Source organism: Homarus americanus, unplaced genomic scaffold (genome assembly GCF_018991925.1).
Source record: "Homarus americanus isolate GMGI-L3 unplaced genomic scaffold, GMGI_Hamer_2.0 scaffold74, whole genome shotgun sequence".
NCBI classification, from domain to species: Eukaryota; Metazoa; Arthropoda; class Malacostraca; order Decapoda; family Nephropidae; genus Homarus; species Homarus americanus.
Window position 1 is genome coordinate 2,890,430 of NW_024716951.1, and position 13,875 is coordinate 2,904,304.

The 13,875-nt window shown below is 41.8% G+C and overlaps 2 protein-coding genes across 2 annotated transcripts; both read left to right on the plus strand.

The window, feature by feature from the left end:
• Positions 1-2,140: 2,140 nt before the first annotated feature.
• LOC121858627 lies at positions 2,141-9,775 on the plus strand. Its single transcript, XM_042355146.1, has 6 exons — positions 2,141-2,243; positions 3,163-3,313; positions 3,803-4,055; positions 4,814-4,933; positions 5,148-5,348; positions 5,587-9,775. The coding sequence occupies exons 2-6, from the start codon at positions 3,163-3,165 to the stop codon at positions 5,792-5,794; spliced, it is 933 nt and encodes a 310-aa protein (XP_042211080.1). The 5' UTR covers positions 2,141-2,243; the 3' UTR covers positions 5,795-9,775.
• Positions 9,776-11,057: 1,282 nt separating this feature from the next.
• On the plus strand, positions 11,058-13,758 carry LOC121858628 (oplophorus-luciferin 2-monooxygenase non-catalytic subunit-like). Its single transcript, XM_042355147.1, has 4 exons — positions 11,058-11,833; positions 12,247-12,399; positions 12,612-12,716; positions 12,940-13,758. The coding sequence occupies exons 1-4, from the start codon at positions 11,206-11,208 to the stop codon at positions 13,077-13,079; spliced, it is 1,026 nt and encodes a 341-aa protein (XP_042211081.1). The 5' UTR covers positions 11,058-11,205; the 3' UTR covers positions 13,080-13,758.
• The last annotated feature ends 117 nt before the right edge of the window (positions 13,759-13,875 follow it).

A 13,875-nucleotide genomic window follows, 5' to 3' on the forward strand; every position in this document is an offset into this window, starting at 1 on the left:
CAACCTTCCTCCCAACACTACCTCCCCTCACAACACTACCCACAACCTTCCCTCACAACACTACCCCAACCTTCCCTCACAACACTACCCACAACCTTCCCTCACAACAATACCCACAACCTTCCCTCACAACACTACCCAACCTTCCCTCACAACACTACCCACAACCTTCCTCACAACAATACCCACAACCTTCCCTCACAACAATACCCCAACCTTCCCTCACAACACTACCCACAACCTTCCCTCACAACACTACCCACAACCTTCCTCACAACACTACCCCAACCTTCCCTCACAACAATACCCAACCTTCCCTCACAACACTACCCACAACCTTCCCTCACAACAATACCCACAACAACAACAATAACCCAATAACACAGAAAATGTATATAGGCGTAACAGATATAAAAAATGAGATAGAAAATAATAACAAGAAAAGAAAAGAATTAAGTCAGATTCCAGATAAAATAAGATAATACGATACGATCAAGACAACATACATCTGGCAACGAGCAACATATACACAGCTGCCAAACCTTTACTGTACGTTACTCCACAATGCCGGGGTCAAGAATTTTCCTGCTTTTCTGATAGTCGAATAAGAACTAAAGCAAAAAAAAAAAAAAGAAGAAATATTTGAGGTTTAAGATAAGACTTTGATGTTACCAGAAATAAATGATAGCTGTTTATTCTTGTGCTTGGAGAGGGAGGGGGAGGAGGGCAGGATGTTAACACTACTTTCTATTGTAATGTGCTCTCTCTCTCTCTCTCTCTCTCTCTCTCTCTCTCTCTCTCCCCTACACCATAAAAATTTAATCCCACCTTACATGGTCACACACACACACACACACACACACACACACAACACAAACACAACAACAACACACACACACACACACACACACACACACACACACACACACACACACACACACACACACACACATCTGAGGCAGCAACATCTAATGAATGATTTACCTGTAACTTGGTCCACAGGTTTAAGTAGTCCACGGTGACCTCCTGCTGAAGGTCACCGTGTGTGTGTGTGTGTGTGTGTGTGTGTGTGTGTGTGTGTGTGTGTGTGTGTGTGTGTGTGTGTGTGTGTGTGTGTGTGTGTGTGTGTGTGTGTGTGTGTGTGTGTGTGTGTGTGTGTGTGGTGTGTGTGTGTGGGAGGCTGTATCAACACTATAATGTTTATGTCTTCTTCACACATGGTACTAATGTGTACAGAGGTTGCCAACTTTCCTGGGCGGGTGGCTGTCCAGCTGATACCACACACACACACACACACACACACACACACACACACACACACACACACACACCCAGGTTTTGTTCAGCTATACAAAAATATAAACCAAAACTTAAAAGTCGGTCGATGAGCAAAAACTCTCCTGATAACTGGACCTTCATAAATTCCTAGTCTCCCTCTCTCTCTCTCTTTCTCTCTCTTGACTTGGGTTACAAAAGCGACTCATTTCCTAACCGTTAAAACCACAGTGGAATTCTTAGGCTATCATGACTCGTGTGTGTGAAAGGAATAAACCCAATTATATTCGTTATTACATTACCAATTTACTGGGAACCAATTTGCGTGAGGGAAAAAATTACAATAGGAACACTTTACAATCTTTGGTTTATCTCTCGTAGGCAACTAGGGCCATCACGCATACCTAAGAATGGTGGTTCTGACCGAGGTACACAAGAAAAAGGAAAAAAGTGAGACTAACGCTTATAAAAACTTGTCCAGGTTCATGAAATAGCCACAACACCTCCCTCTCCTAGGCACAGTGACCCGGTGCCCTCGATCACCACCACGTCGCCGGCCTGCGCAGGTGACCCTTGTGTGGTGAACGAATAACACCTCTCTAGTATTTACAGTGTTTAACATTCGAGTTGTTTTAATCTCTACGTTACATTAATCATCTTTCTGTTCGTTTATTTACCTAGATTGATTTTTCTTTCATTTTTCACTTGTTACGGTCGGGTTGTTGACACACATATTGCACATGCTCTTCCTGGACCATCAAGTGATTGTTTTTGTAAGAGCGAGGTGGCAGGAACCCGCACCGAGCGTAGTGGCTGTAGGTAGGGGGCCCGGCATCGAGCGTGAGGAAGTATTAAAGAGCTGCGGTCCAGAGTCTTGTCGTCACTAGTGAATATAATCCTGTCGTGTTAAGTGCTCACAAGACCAGTGAAACAGACGACCAGTTAGAAACATTTTTAAGTGTCTCAGAGTAAGTTGGGAGAGGCGCCAGTGCTGATATTTTAACTGTATTCAAAAGGACATTACAACACAATACCGTTTTAGCATCCACATAAAATCAATTCATCTTTTCCGACATAAAGAATAAGAATCTATCTCATCAATACGTCGAAATATTTATCGTAATTTATATATATTTCACCGATAACTGGAGGCTCAGTGAAAGCGAGAGGAGGCGCTGTGGCTCATGGATCATAGTCTGCCCCAATGTTGAAGTCTCCTCATGCAGTCTACAGTCTTGGTGGTGTAAACGACCGATGGGGACATATAAACAAATATATATTCCTGTAAAGCTTTATATATCATGTACAACAATCACTTACGGGATATAACTAATGATTGAGTACGATAACGATTCACCTATGATTGAGTACGATAACGATTCACCTATGACTGAGTACGATTCACCTACGTACAACAATAGTTCACTATGTACGATAATTTTAAGTCCACATGATAAATTATAATAAAGTGAATAATTTACTAGGATAACTTTAAGAATAAATTACGATAACTTAAATAACTTGAGTACGATAACTTGAATCACCAATAACAATAGCTAGTCCTTGTCTTTGCAATCTGACCGTACATCCCTAGAAGTTTTCCTTATATTAGTATAATAAAACACCAGCCACATATTGTAGGCTAATTTAAGGGTATATTTAATATATTATTTGTTTATATATCACAAGACCCTAATCTAAAGCTTCACTACCTCGTACAACGCTAATCACATGACTCTAGAGGATAATTGATCTAAAAATTGGTGGTACTGTTTGAAGATGAATTGGCTTGTGTGGAGAGGAACTACTGGGAGGAGATGAGATAACTATACTCCTCCTCCTGCAGAAGGTGTGTAAAACGAGTGTCGTTCCTCTTTCCCCCTTCAGATGCAGGAGTTACGAGTGGTTGTGATAGCGGTGGTGGGAGCCGTCTTGTGCCAGGGGGCTGCGGTCGTCGACACAATAGACGTAGATGTGGTGGACGTCTTACCTGAGAGTCCTAAGTCACAAATTAAACCCTTAATTGACGGAATCACAGGTATGTTTATGTCACCTGTTGATTAGGAACCCCCAGCTTATATCACCTGTTGATTAGGAACCCCCAGCTTATATCACCTGTTGATTAGGAACCCCCAGCTTACTTCACCTGATGATTAGGAACCCCCAGCTTATTTCACCTGTTGATTAGGAACCCCCAGCTTATTTCACCTGATGATTAGGACCCCCCAGCTTATTTCACCTGATGATTAGGAACCCCCAGCTTATTTCACCTGATGATTAGGAACCCCCAGCTTATTTCACCTGATGATTAGGAACCCCCAACTTATTTCACCTGTTGATTAGGAACCCCTAGCGTTAGTAATGTTATGATGGTAGAGTAGCAGCCTATTGAAGTTGTAATAATAGGAACATTCCTATTAACCTAACCTAACCCAACCCAATAACACCAACCAATTTACCTGATCTAACTCGAACCTTTGACCCCTATTATAGCCAACCTCACCTTACCTCTCGCCCACCACCACAGGTCGCACCTTCTCTGACTGGGGTAAGTCAATCATGGAATGGATGGGCTACGACTATGACGACTACGAGGACTACGACTACCAGTCCGTCTATTACTACGCCCCGAGCGCTTCTGCACAGGCGGGATACGGGCTACCCTTGGTGGGCTACGAGTCGCCGTCGGCAGGAGGTCAACAATCCTCCTACAGTAGCTATGCGCCCGTGCAGGTCGTCCACCGCCCACAATACTTCCAACATCCTGCCCGTGATGACAGGTGAGTTGTGGGCGTGATGGCTGGTGGTGAATCACACACACACACACACACACACACACACACACACACACACCGTTATATACCTGTATATAGATATAAGAGTGCGGGAAACAACACCCAACTCACGCCCTGCGATCATGACTATAGAAAGGTTCCGCCCATCCATCTCCCTCACGTTACACTTATGAACCAATAGCTATACCTGCTACACCCCGCCCACCCACCTACCCCAGCAGGCACTTCTCCCTCTCTCAGGCGTGTTAGGTAGCTGTTGATATCGGGTTTAACAGTTTGTGAAATTGCAATCACGAGGGTAGGTGCACACACACACACACACACACACAGTTACACACGGCTGGAATATCGTGTCAATTATAGGTGATGGCAGCTGCACTTAATTATAGGTGAAATTTAGAAACCAATATATGTACAGTACGGTTCAATTTCACGAGGAAATCTCTCAAACTTTTCACCAATCTCAGTGAAAGTGACACACACCCGTAGCTCTAACAGTCTGTCATGCAATTATAGTTGAGGTCAGGTTAAGGTCACGACTCAAGGTCAAAAGTAGCAGAGAGAGTCAGAGGTACAACGACTAGCCATGGGATAGACACACAGGGTTTTGGTACAGCGATAACGTGCACACCTCTCAATATTGTGTCCTGGGTTCAGTCCCCGGCCAGGTACAGATGTGAGAAGGGTGTTATCCAGAGGTCTTCCTATACAGCCAGATGTATAATAATAATCGTTTTTTTCAGCTTCGACGATGATGAATGGTCGTTCACGGACATGATGTACAACGTGGCTGTTACCGTCATCCCCGTCGGCCTCCTCCTCTCCGCCCTCCCCACTGGGCTCTTCACCCTCGCCGTCAGGAGGTCAGTAAGCCCTACAGGTCCTCATCCTGGTTTCATATTTACGGTCTTTACATCCAGGCTGGCAGCTTATTACAAAATATAACTTTATTTATTTAAATTATATGTGTGTAACGATGACGATATATACAGTAGAGTATACAGGAGCAGAGAACTTTAAGCCGTTGCCAAATAAGACTTGAGGAAGTGAATGTTAAGGTGTGACTATATGTGACAGACGGAGCCTGGACGACACCAACCTCCTGCAGGATCAGTTCGACCCGTCTGAGCTGCCGTTGTTGAACACCCTGGTGGAGAACAACTTCCTCTCCCTCACCTCCCGCCAGTGTCAGGAGAAACTGTTCTGTGAGCTGTCCCTCCTGGGGGAGCACGAGGACGCCTCCTTCCTCCAGAAGACATTCTACTACCTCGCTACACTGTAAGTTGATCCTCTTGTGTACACAGAAGTAACTTTTTGACGTAATGTTGTGTTACTCATCAAGATACTGTAGTAATGTATTTTGGTGGTTATTTGGCCAATAAGGTCTGAATAACGTCTAAGATACGTCAGCTTGCAGGAAAGAGATTATATGCCTGGTCCACACCCGTGACGGGGCATAACTATCCTCATATTCAGTGTTTACTTCCTTAGTCTGAGTCATATCTTGTGTTTCCAGGACCCCAGACTTCGTGGCGCGCAAAGCAGGTTTGGCTCGACTGTTTAGGACGTCCCGCGCCGGCAGCTGCAGCATGTTACGCTGTTCCGCCACGCCAGATCAAAGACCTCCCCCTCTGGCGTCGCATCAGCCACCCACCGACACTAACCGTATCTCTGAGGCAGTAACCAGCCCCGAGACGGAGACCACAGAGACGGCTAAAGAATGATAACATACCGTTGTTGTCGCCCGCCTGGGTCTTGGTTAACAACAACTGTCCTTCCTCAGCTGACTCTCCCGTGTAAACATTGCTTGTTTTGTTGTGAACATTCCACCTTACTGACTATGGTTGTGTTGCACGCGTACACAGCCACGGTGGCGGGAGAGTCACTTCCTCCAGACGATAAAAACAGAAGAAAGCAAATGCGTGTATAACGAAATTAGTCGTGTTTATCATGGCACATCAGCTGACAGGGCTATAGGTTGTGGGGACGCCGCGTGCCACTCACCCCTCCCATTACCAGAGTATTAGTAGAAACTTCTCCCATATTTATCTCTAATCAGGAGTAAAAAAAAAATGACTTGTCCTACTCTAGATGGGCTCCGTTCTTAACTTCCATAATGAACAGGTAACCGAAATGTTTAGTGACCACAAGACCGAACATCCGGACCGACCTGGAGACCTCTGACCTATTTCTAACTGTGCCATACGCGCCAGGCATTCTTAAACAACACTTGAGTACCGTAACATCACGCTCAAGCTTGCATGAAACTATACGTCGCTCAATAATAGAGCAGATGATCGCTAGAGAACCTCAAGTTGTGTTTGAGAATCCCGGCTAGACTCTTACGACTGTGATACTGTACCACTGACCAGCTCCCTCCAACACTACATTATTTATTTAGCGTTTCCTTCTTCAAGCACACGTTCATTTCTTATTTACATTACGTATCAAGTTACAATATGTAATAAGTAACTAAATATTGGCTGTGTTAGAGAAATGTATACACACCTTGCCTTACAGGTTGTCAAGATGGCGTGAACGCTTATATTGTACACCACCAACACAGTCCTCCCTTGTTGATGTGATGCAAGTAGTCCCGCGATCTCCACGAAAACATGTATGGAAGTTACATTTTTTGACATACCCTATATTTTGTTCTCATATAAATCATTAAAGTTCAGATATGAACGTGTGTAACTCCTTGAGACGTTAATAGACTAGTTACTGTATGTTGTTAAAGCCTCTTCACGACAGACGCTCTGCTCGTGTAGCTCACCCACTAGATTTATACGTTAACTGTAGATAGAATATTTATTTTTATATGACACTTTCTTCGACTTTTTTTGAGGCTGGACCTCAGCGTATTGAAACTCAGGCTCTTCTTCCTTAACTTGGTTTACATTTTTAAGGTTGCTCAAGGACAATGAACGCAGGGTGAGGCGAGGGCCCAGTACCGCGTCTCCAGGGAGGAAAATAGCCTTCAAAGAAAAAGAAAATTTCACTAAATTCACTCTGTAAACTATTCACTTGCATTACCGCAAATAAGTAAATATAACCCGGCTGTAGCTATTGTAGTAATGGTTGAAAGAAGATATAACCCAGTGCTTTAAGAGTGTAAACGTTTGTGACAGTTGTCCCTGGCAGCCCTCGTACTTGACCTCCGCCCGCCCGCACGACCACTTGACCACCACCTACGGGTAGACGCGCCGCCAAAGACTTAATTTTAACCCAGGACTCTCTGTGTATATGACACATACTTCCGGTTGAGCTAACTTGACCTAATGTATCTAATTTGCTCATAACTTTTCATATAGTTAACCATAGGAAAATAACCAAATTAACTTTTGAATTATCAAAACACCTCTGGTTAACGTGTTTTCATGACAGTGAATCTGTAACTGTTCTTTACAATAACGTATCATCAGCATATCTGGGTGCTGTTATTTTAGACAGACTCGTTAATAATCAAGTTAGCTCTCCTGGATACAGTTCACCTAGACGGACGCTGAGTTAGCGCAGAAATAATGTTGGCGTCATCTTCTAGTCCCTCCAACTTCTCGCTAGTCTTCCTTTAACGACAAAGACCGCACAAGAAACTTTATTATACAGACTGCGGACCAAAGACTCACTTCCTAATTTTAAGTAATGTTCACAATATAATTATAACTAACCATTTACATAGGTTATTCCTTATTTTTCGTTATTTCGTGTATACTAAACCGACAAGAATGAGGCGTCGCCTCTATTCTTCACTGACTTCGATACTCCAGGATTTAACAGACAAACATTTCTGACCCTTTACACTGCATAAGAATCAGCCTATGGCATACAGTGACAAGCAGTTTGACCCAGACAGTAAACATGTCACAACGTTTAACCTAACACAAGACAAATCGTTGTTAACATTCTGCTGTCACAAATTGTTTTAGTTTATTGCTAACTATACACAGTAATCAAAAGATGCTGCTTTGGCGTAACAGACAAAATTCTCAATATGCTTTAATTTTACAATAACGCCTCTGACATTTTCTGACCTTACAATCATTACAACAATTTTGATCGTAATATAGAGTTTTGACTTAACATACAATACTGACAGTGTTTCCACCTTCAACACAGTATAATCCCAATCTTTAACTTACAAATAATTCTTCACTTATATCAATTAATTCTACAGACAAATCCCAGACAATTTTTACCCAAAGACAATACTAATAATGTTTAAACCTTTGATATATAGTTCTGACTTAACAATATTATCTCCTTGAGTATAAACCTGACATTATAGTACTTTAGGATATCGTTTGGACTGTATAAAGACACGTGACATGTGTTGGCTAACGCTCACATCAACTAAGACATATTAACTACTAAGCCGATTTACCAAGTAACCTTAAGCACAGTACAGTTACCAACTACTTAACAATACAGACTCCAGTTTTTTTTCTTTCTCAAAAATATATAACTGACTATTAAAGACGACCTCATACCAATAGCGACAGTCTATCGCTCCGTGCCCATAGAGACGTTCTACACAACCAATCACCACTGACAAAACCATACATAGGACTAAAATAATTACTGAATGTTTATTGAGAATAATCCAAGTAGTTTAGACTTAAAAGACACTCAGTGATAATTGGCAATTTCTTCGTGGTGAAGAAGTATTGCCATTATTAACTTGGGCCGCCCGCAAAGGGAAATCCACATGGACTACAATGGCAGACAGACATAATGGATGAAATAAACAGACAATGACCAAACTTAAAGACGTCAGACACAAGACCATCGACCTTACAGTGTGGCGATGACATTACTGCTGTTAGTGATAATGACGGAAAAAACCTGACCACGGAAGAATAAATGACTAACCTCACCATAACCTTCCCGGGACATGATACAGTACCAGGCTTTTTAAGTTTTTAATCATCGTTGTACTTGACGATTATGTTAGATTCCATGAATTACATATCTAACAGTTTACGAGGAATTTAACATAACTCATAGCTGTCATCTGAACTGTTTTACCGAACCACAATACCAACGACTAACTAGATTTCCACTAACTGGCCGAAAACCACATCACAAGATCAACTTACCCGATTGACTAACTGACTCATTCTCACATCTTACCTGACCAAGTGATGACTGTACCTGAATTAATTACCTGTATCTAACATGGACCTGACTCAATAATGTTTCCAAAGACAAAACTAAACTGAACCAACTAATGATTTATGACACAAGTTTGGATTTTTTTTTCAAAGGTTATGACGTTAATATTATCCCCAAATTATATGTGTAAAGTCATCTGATTCTCTCATTTGGAAGTGGTTTACTGATGACGAAAGTGGTCTCGACATTGCTGTACTGAAGTTACCGTAATATACCGTACACACAAGAGGGGGATAATGGCGTATAATCATTGAGAATCTGATCTTTGATGCTTGGCTAGTGGACGACTGTACCTCACCCTCAAAATGAGAAAGACGTGAACTGACCTCCTCGGCTGGTGTGACGGCTTCGGCTGACTTGGCATCCTCCGTTGACGTGACATCCTCAGCTGACGTGACTTCCTTGGCTGACATGACCTCCTTGGCTGGAGACAAGAGCTGCAGGCAGTTCTTGTGTTCCTGTTATATGTTGTATTTATTAAGAAATATTTATTTTTTTGTTTTGTTAGTGAAATAAATGCAGTATTTTAATTTGTCTTTTTGATGTCCTCAATTCACAATTAAGGTACTGTATACACATTATAAAACGAGGCGAGGATTTGTTGTGATTCAAAGAAGTCCAGAGTAAGCATCAACATTTTGGCTTTATAAAGCAGTTTCCAATGATATGAATAAAACAAAATGATAGGTTAAAGCTACTGATAAATCCTGCAGCTTGAGTAAACAGCAGCTAGTGAAGTTGTAAATTCAACTATTTACTTGGGTAAAAATATATACCAGCGCTGATACGGACAGTTTATGCCCTCATTAACTCACCAGATATGTACAAATTATATTTCAGGAGGTCTTACCTGGCAACAATGCACAGATCTATTCTTAAACTTCGATTTCGAGGAGGAGACGAGCTGCCATGACCGTGTGGCGCCGTGTGTACAAACAACTGACGAATGACGACGAAAACCTAAAAAGTAAATGACTAAAATGAGGGATAAAATTTGGTACAATAAGTATAATCTACAGTGAAATATAAACAAATGACTACCGAGGCAAGAGAAATTATAGAATATGATGAAAAATAATGTACTGTAACCTAAACAAACTTTACCTTCTATTCTGGCCATTGGTGCTTCCCAGGTGCCTCCATCCACACGACAATGTAAAGAAGCACGAGATGTTACGCCTAATGGGAGAAATAACTACTGCATTATTCATTATTTTACTATGATGAATAGATAATTATAAAAAAATATTAGTAGGTGAGTTGTATGTCAGCCAGGTATTGATACACAAATAACAATAACTGCAATGCAAAAACTTCGATAAGTTTACATGAATTTTTTTTAGCTTGCCAGTAGTTATCATTGTGGAATTTAAGTGCTATGTGGGTAAACCTGTGCATACTGTATAGGCATTGTACAGTCTACCAAGCTTAAGCTGTGTAACTGAGAAAGGTGTTATCCAGTGTGACCCTACCAAACTTCACGCAGGCTTCCTGGTCTCCGGTTTCCTCCTGCCCAAACGGCTAGTAAGCTGATAAGTGGCGAAAAGGATTAAAAAATTAGCTCTAGACATTCAATCAAGAACAATGGATGGATTCGACACTGGCCACTGACTCCCTCCTCTCGGCATGGCCACCTCTAGTTTGGGTGGCCATTAAATAGGTGAGGTAAGATAAGAAATATGTATTGAATATAATGTTGTCTTTTACACACACGCACACACTGCCAGCTGACAGTTCTCAGGATGATATCTGGCATCATTATCATCTATCAACGTCCTGTAACAGGTGGTCGTTTTTCCGGCCTCAAAATTCGGAGTACAAGTACGACTTTGTGACAGTCCGTTCCGTGGTTGACGTGAGACTAGCAACCCTGTGCCCACCTGACCGCTTGTTATACCTACTAATAGCATTGTAACCTGCATCACTCAACAAACTATTAGCACTGTCCACCTCCACCAACATGGCGATGATTATGTTGTCTCTCTTGACCTTTGCCTTAGTTGGGGTTCTCACTGAGGGTGTAAAAGCAGAGGACATGTGGGCCTCGACCTGCCCCGACGCAGGGCTCATCACACCCTGCGTGTGTACCGTGATCGATAAAACCCTCACTGAGATGAACTGTTCGGCTATAGCCAGCGAAGAGGAACTGGCGAAAGTTTTCAGCCAAAAATTCACAGAAACTGGGTTCTTTACCCTTCACATCGAGGCCAACCATCACCTGAAGGTTCTGAGGGAGGGCGCCCTGGGGAACACCACTTTCCAGCACATCAGAATGTATAATGGTGCCCTGGAGAAGGTTGAGGAAGGAGCCCTGTCTGCCAGCACCTCTACGGTAACCCACCTTGACTTCTTCAACAATAACCTCAAATCTTTCCCCTACCACACCCTCCCGTCACTCACTAGGCTCGAGTACCTAGACCTACAGATGAACAGCCTGCAGGGTTTCCCAGTGTTATCGTCGGCAACTCTAACTACGCTGTATCTCTCCTTCAACCCCCTCGGTGAACTGCCTGGAGACGCCTTCATCAACACACCTGCTCTCTCTTATATCAACCTGAGAAAGACGGGGATCAAGGAAGTACCTGCAGGTATGTCTAAGACACTGTACAGTAAAAAAAAAATATTCTAAAAATTACTTGTCATAAAAATATATTCCTCATTACAAATAATGTGAAGAAAATAGTGAAAATCTTGTTTTGAAAACCAATATCACAAAACCTAAGTAACTGTACTCATATAACTAAGATACAGCCTGTGTAATCTCCCAGACTTATCTTAACTGTGTTGTGCCTCTAATTAACACACTTGTCTTACCTGTGTTGTGCCTCTAATTAACACACTTGTCTTACCCGTGTTGTACCTCTAATTAACACACTTGTCTTACCTGTGTTGTGCCTCTAATTAACACACTTGTCTTACCTGTGTTGTGCCTCTAATTAACACACTTGTCTTACCTGTGTCATACCACCAGTGCACCTGACTTACCTGTGCTCTCCTTCAGGAACTTTCACTGGTCTGCCAATGTTATCTGAGGTGGACTTATGGGCCAACGAGGTGCATGAACTGGTGGAAGGCGTCCTGGAAACCTCCTCACAGTCCTGGATCTACTTAGCCAACAACAATATCTCCTCCATTGCTCCTAATTTCATCACAGGTAAAAACTTCATCATGAGAGTACTGTACTATATATAATTGTGTACATTACTTAAGAGAACCATGTAACTTTATTCACTGATATTGTTTTTTATCCTCAAATTAGTGACATTAATTCATCCTCTTCCATTGTACTGTAACCATGAATGAGGACTTGTATTGTGGTTTAACTCCCATGTTTATCATTACAGTTAGGATTGTTTATTTCAACAGGTATAACTTACGGTTTCATAGACGTTAGCAGCAACAGACTGAGGGAGTTGAAAGAGAAGGTGTGGCATCCGCTTCTGGACCAAGCTATTAAACTGGATGCTTCAAGTGAGTACTGTTCATCCACTCCTCCCTAAATACACTAAAATTCTCCAGTAAACATTCCTCCCCATATACACTAATATTCCCCAGGAAACATTTCTCCCCATGTTGCAACACCTCAGTACTGTATATACAGTACTGTGTATGTGTACACCCTTACCATTTTTATATCTCTCTTCTTCCTAAGATAATAGTCTTCTCTAGGTAATTCCTTCTTTTCCCATGGCAGATAATCCTCTCATCTGTAAATGTGACATTGCTTGGATCATCAGGAACTTCACCATCTTGAGCTTCATCGACCCGTACACCTCCTGTGATGACGGCACGTACCTGGTGTACCTCGAGCCAAATGATTATGCTCAGTGTTAACCCCTTCACCAATTGTGATGTATATTTGGTTACCGACAGATGATTTTCTTCAGCTGAGAGAGGAACCGAAACACTAGGGGCTAAATAGACTATGTTAACTAACCCCTTCACCATAGGAATGCCACTTCTGACATTTTATTTCGTAACGACAGATGATTTTCTTCGGCTCAGAGGGAAGCCTTTACACAAGGGGTTGTGGTCAATTGTTTTCTCACTCACAACTTTCACTTGTTTTCTAAAGTACATCCACTTTCTTTAGGTGTTTGGTGTTGGTGTGTAACAATGGGTTTGGGAGATAGTCTTAGAATGTATGTGTAATTGATTTAATTTTAAGATCTCATGAAGACTAGGAACCTCTGCCTATTTCACGTCATTAAACAAACTCCCGTTAACCTAATCACACCTAATTTAACTAACTAAATCCAACCTATTATCACTTAATCTCATATAGTGTCCAATTGGCATGAGGATGTTTAATCATCAGATGCAATAACTGGGGCCCCTAACCTTCATGAGATCTAAATTTGACTTCTTTACATGATATACTATAATTGCTTTGTTATTTGAGGATCACGATTAAATGTTGTACAGTATTCAATGTATCTTCCATATGATACATAGTCCTTAAGGATTAATTATACTGTACCTTGTAAATTCATTAGTAACCTACACTCCCTTCCTTCATTAGTCTTACTCCACTTCCTAGAATACTTTAAATAAAATGGAAAGGGAGACAAGAATGCAAAACATGTCCCAGAAAATAACTTCATGAAAATGCAGATCAGAAATATTGTAG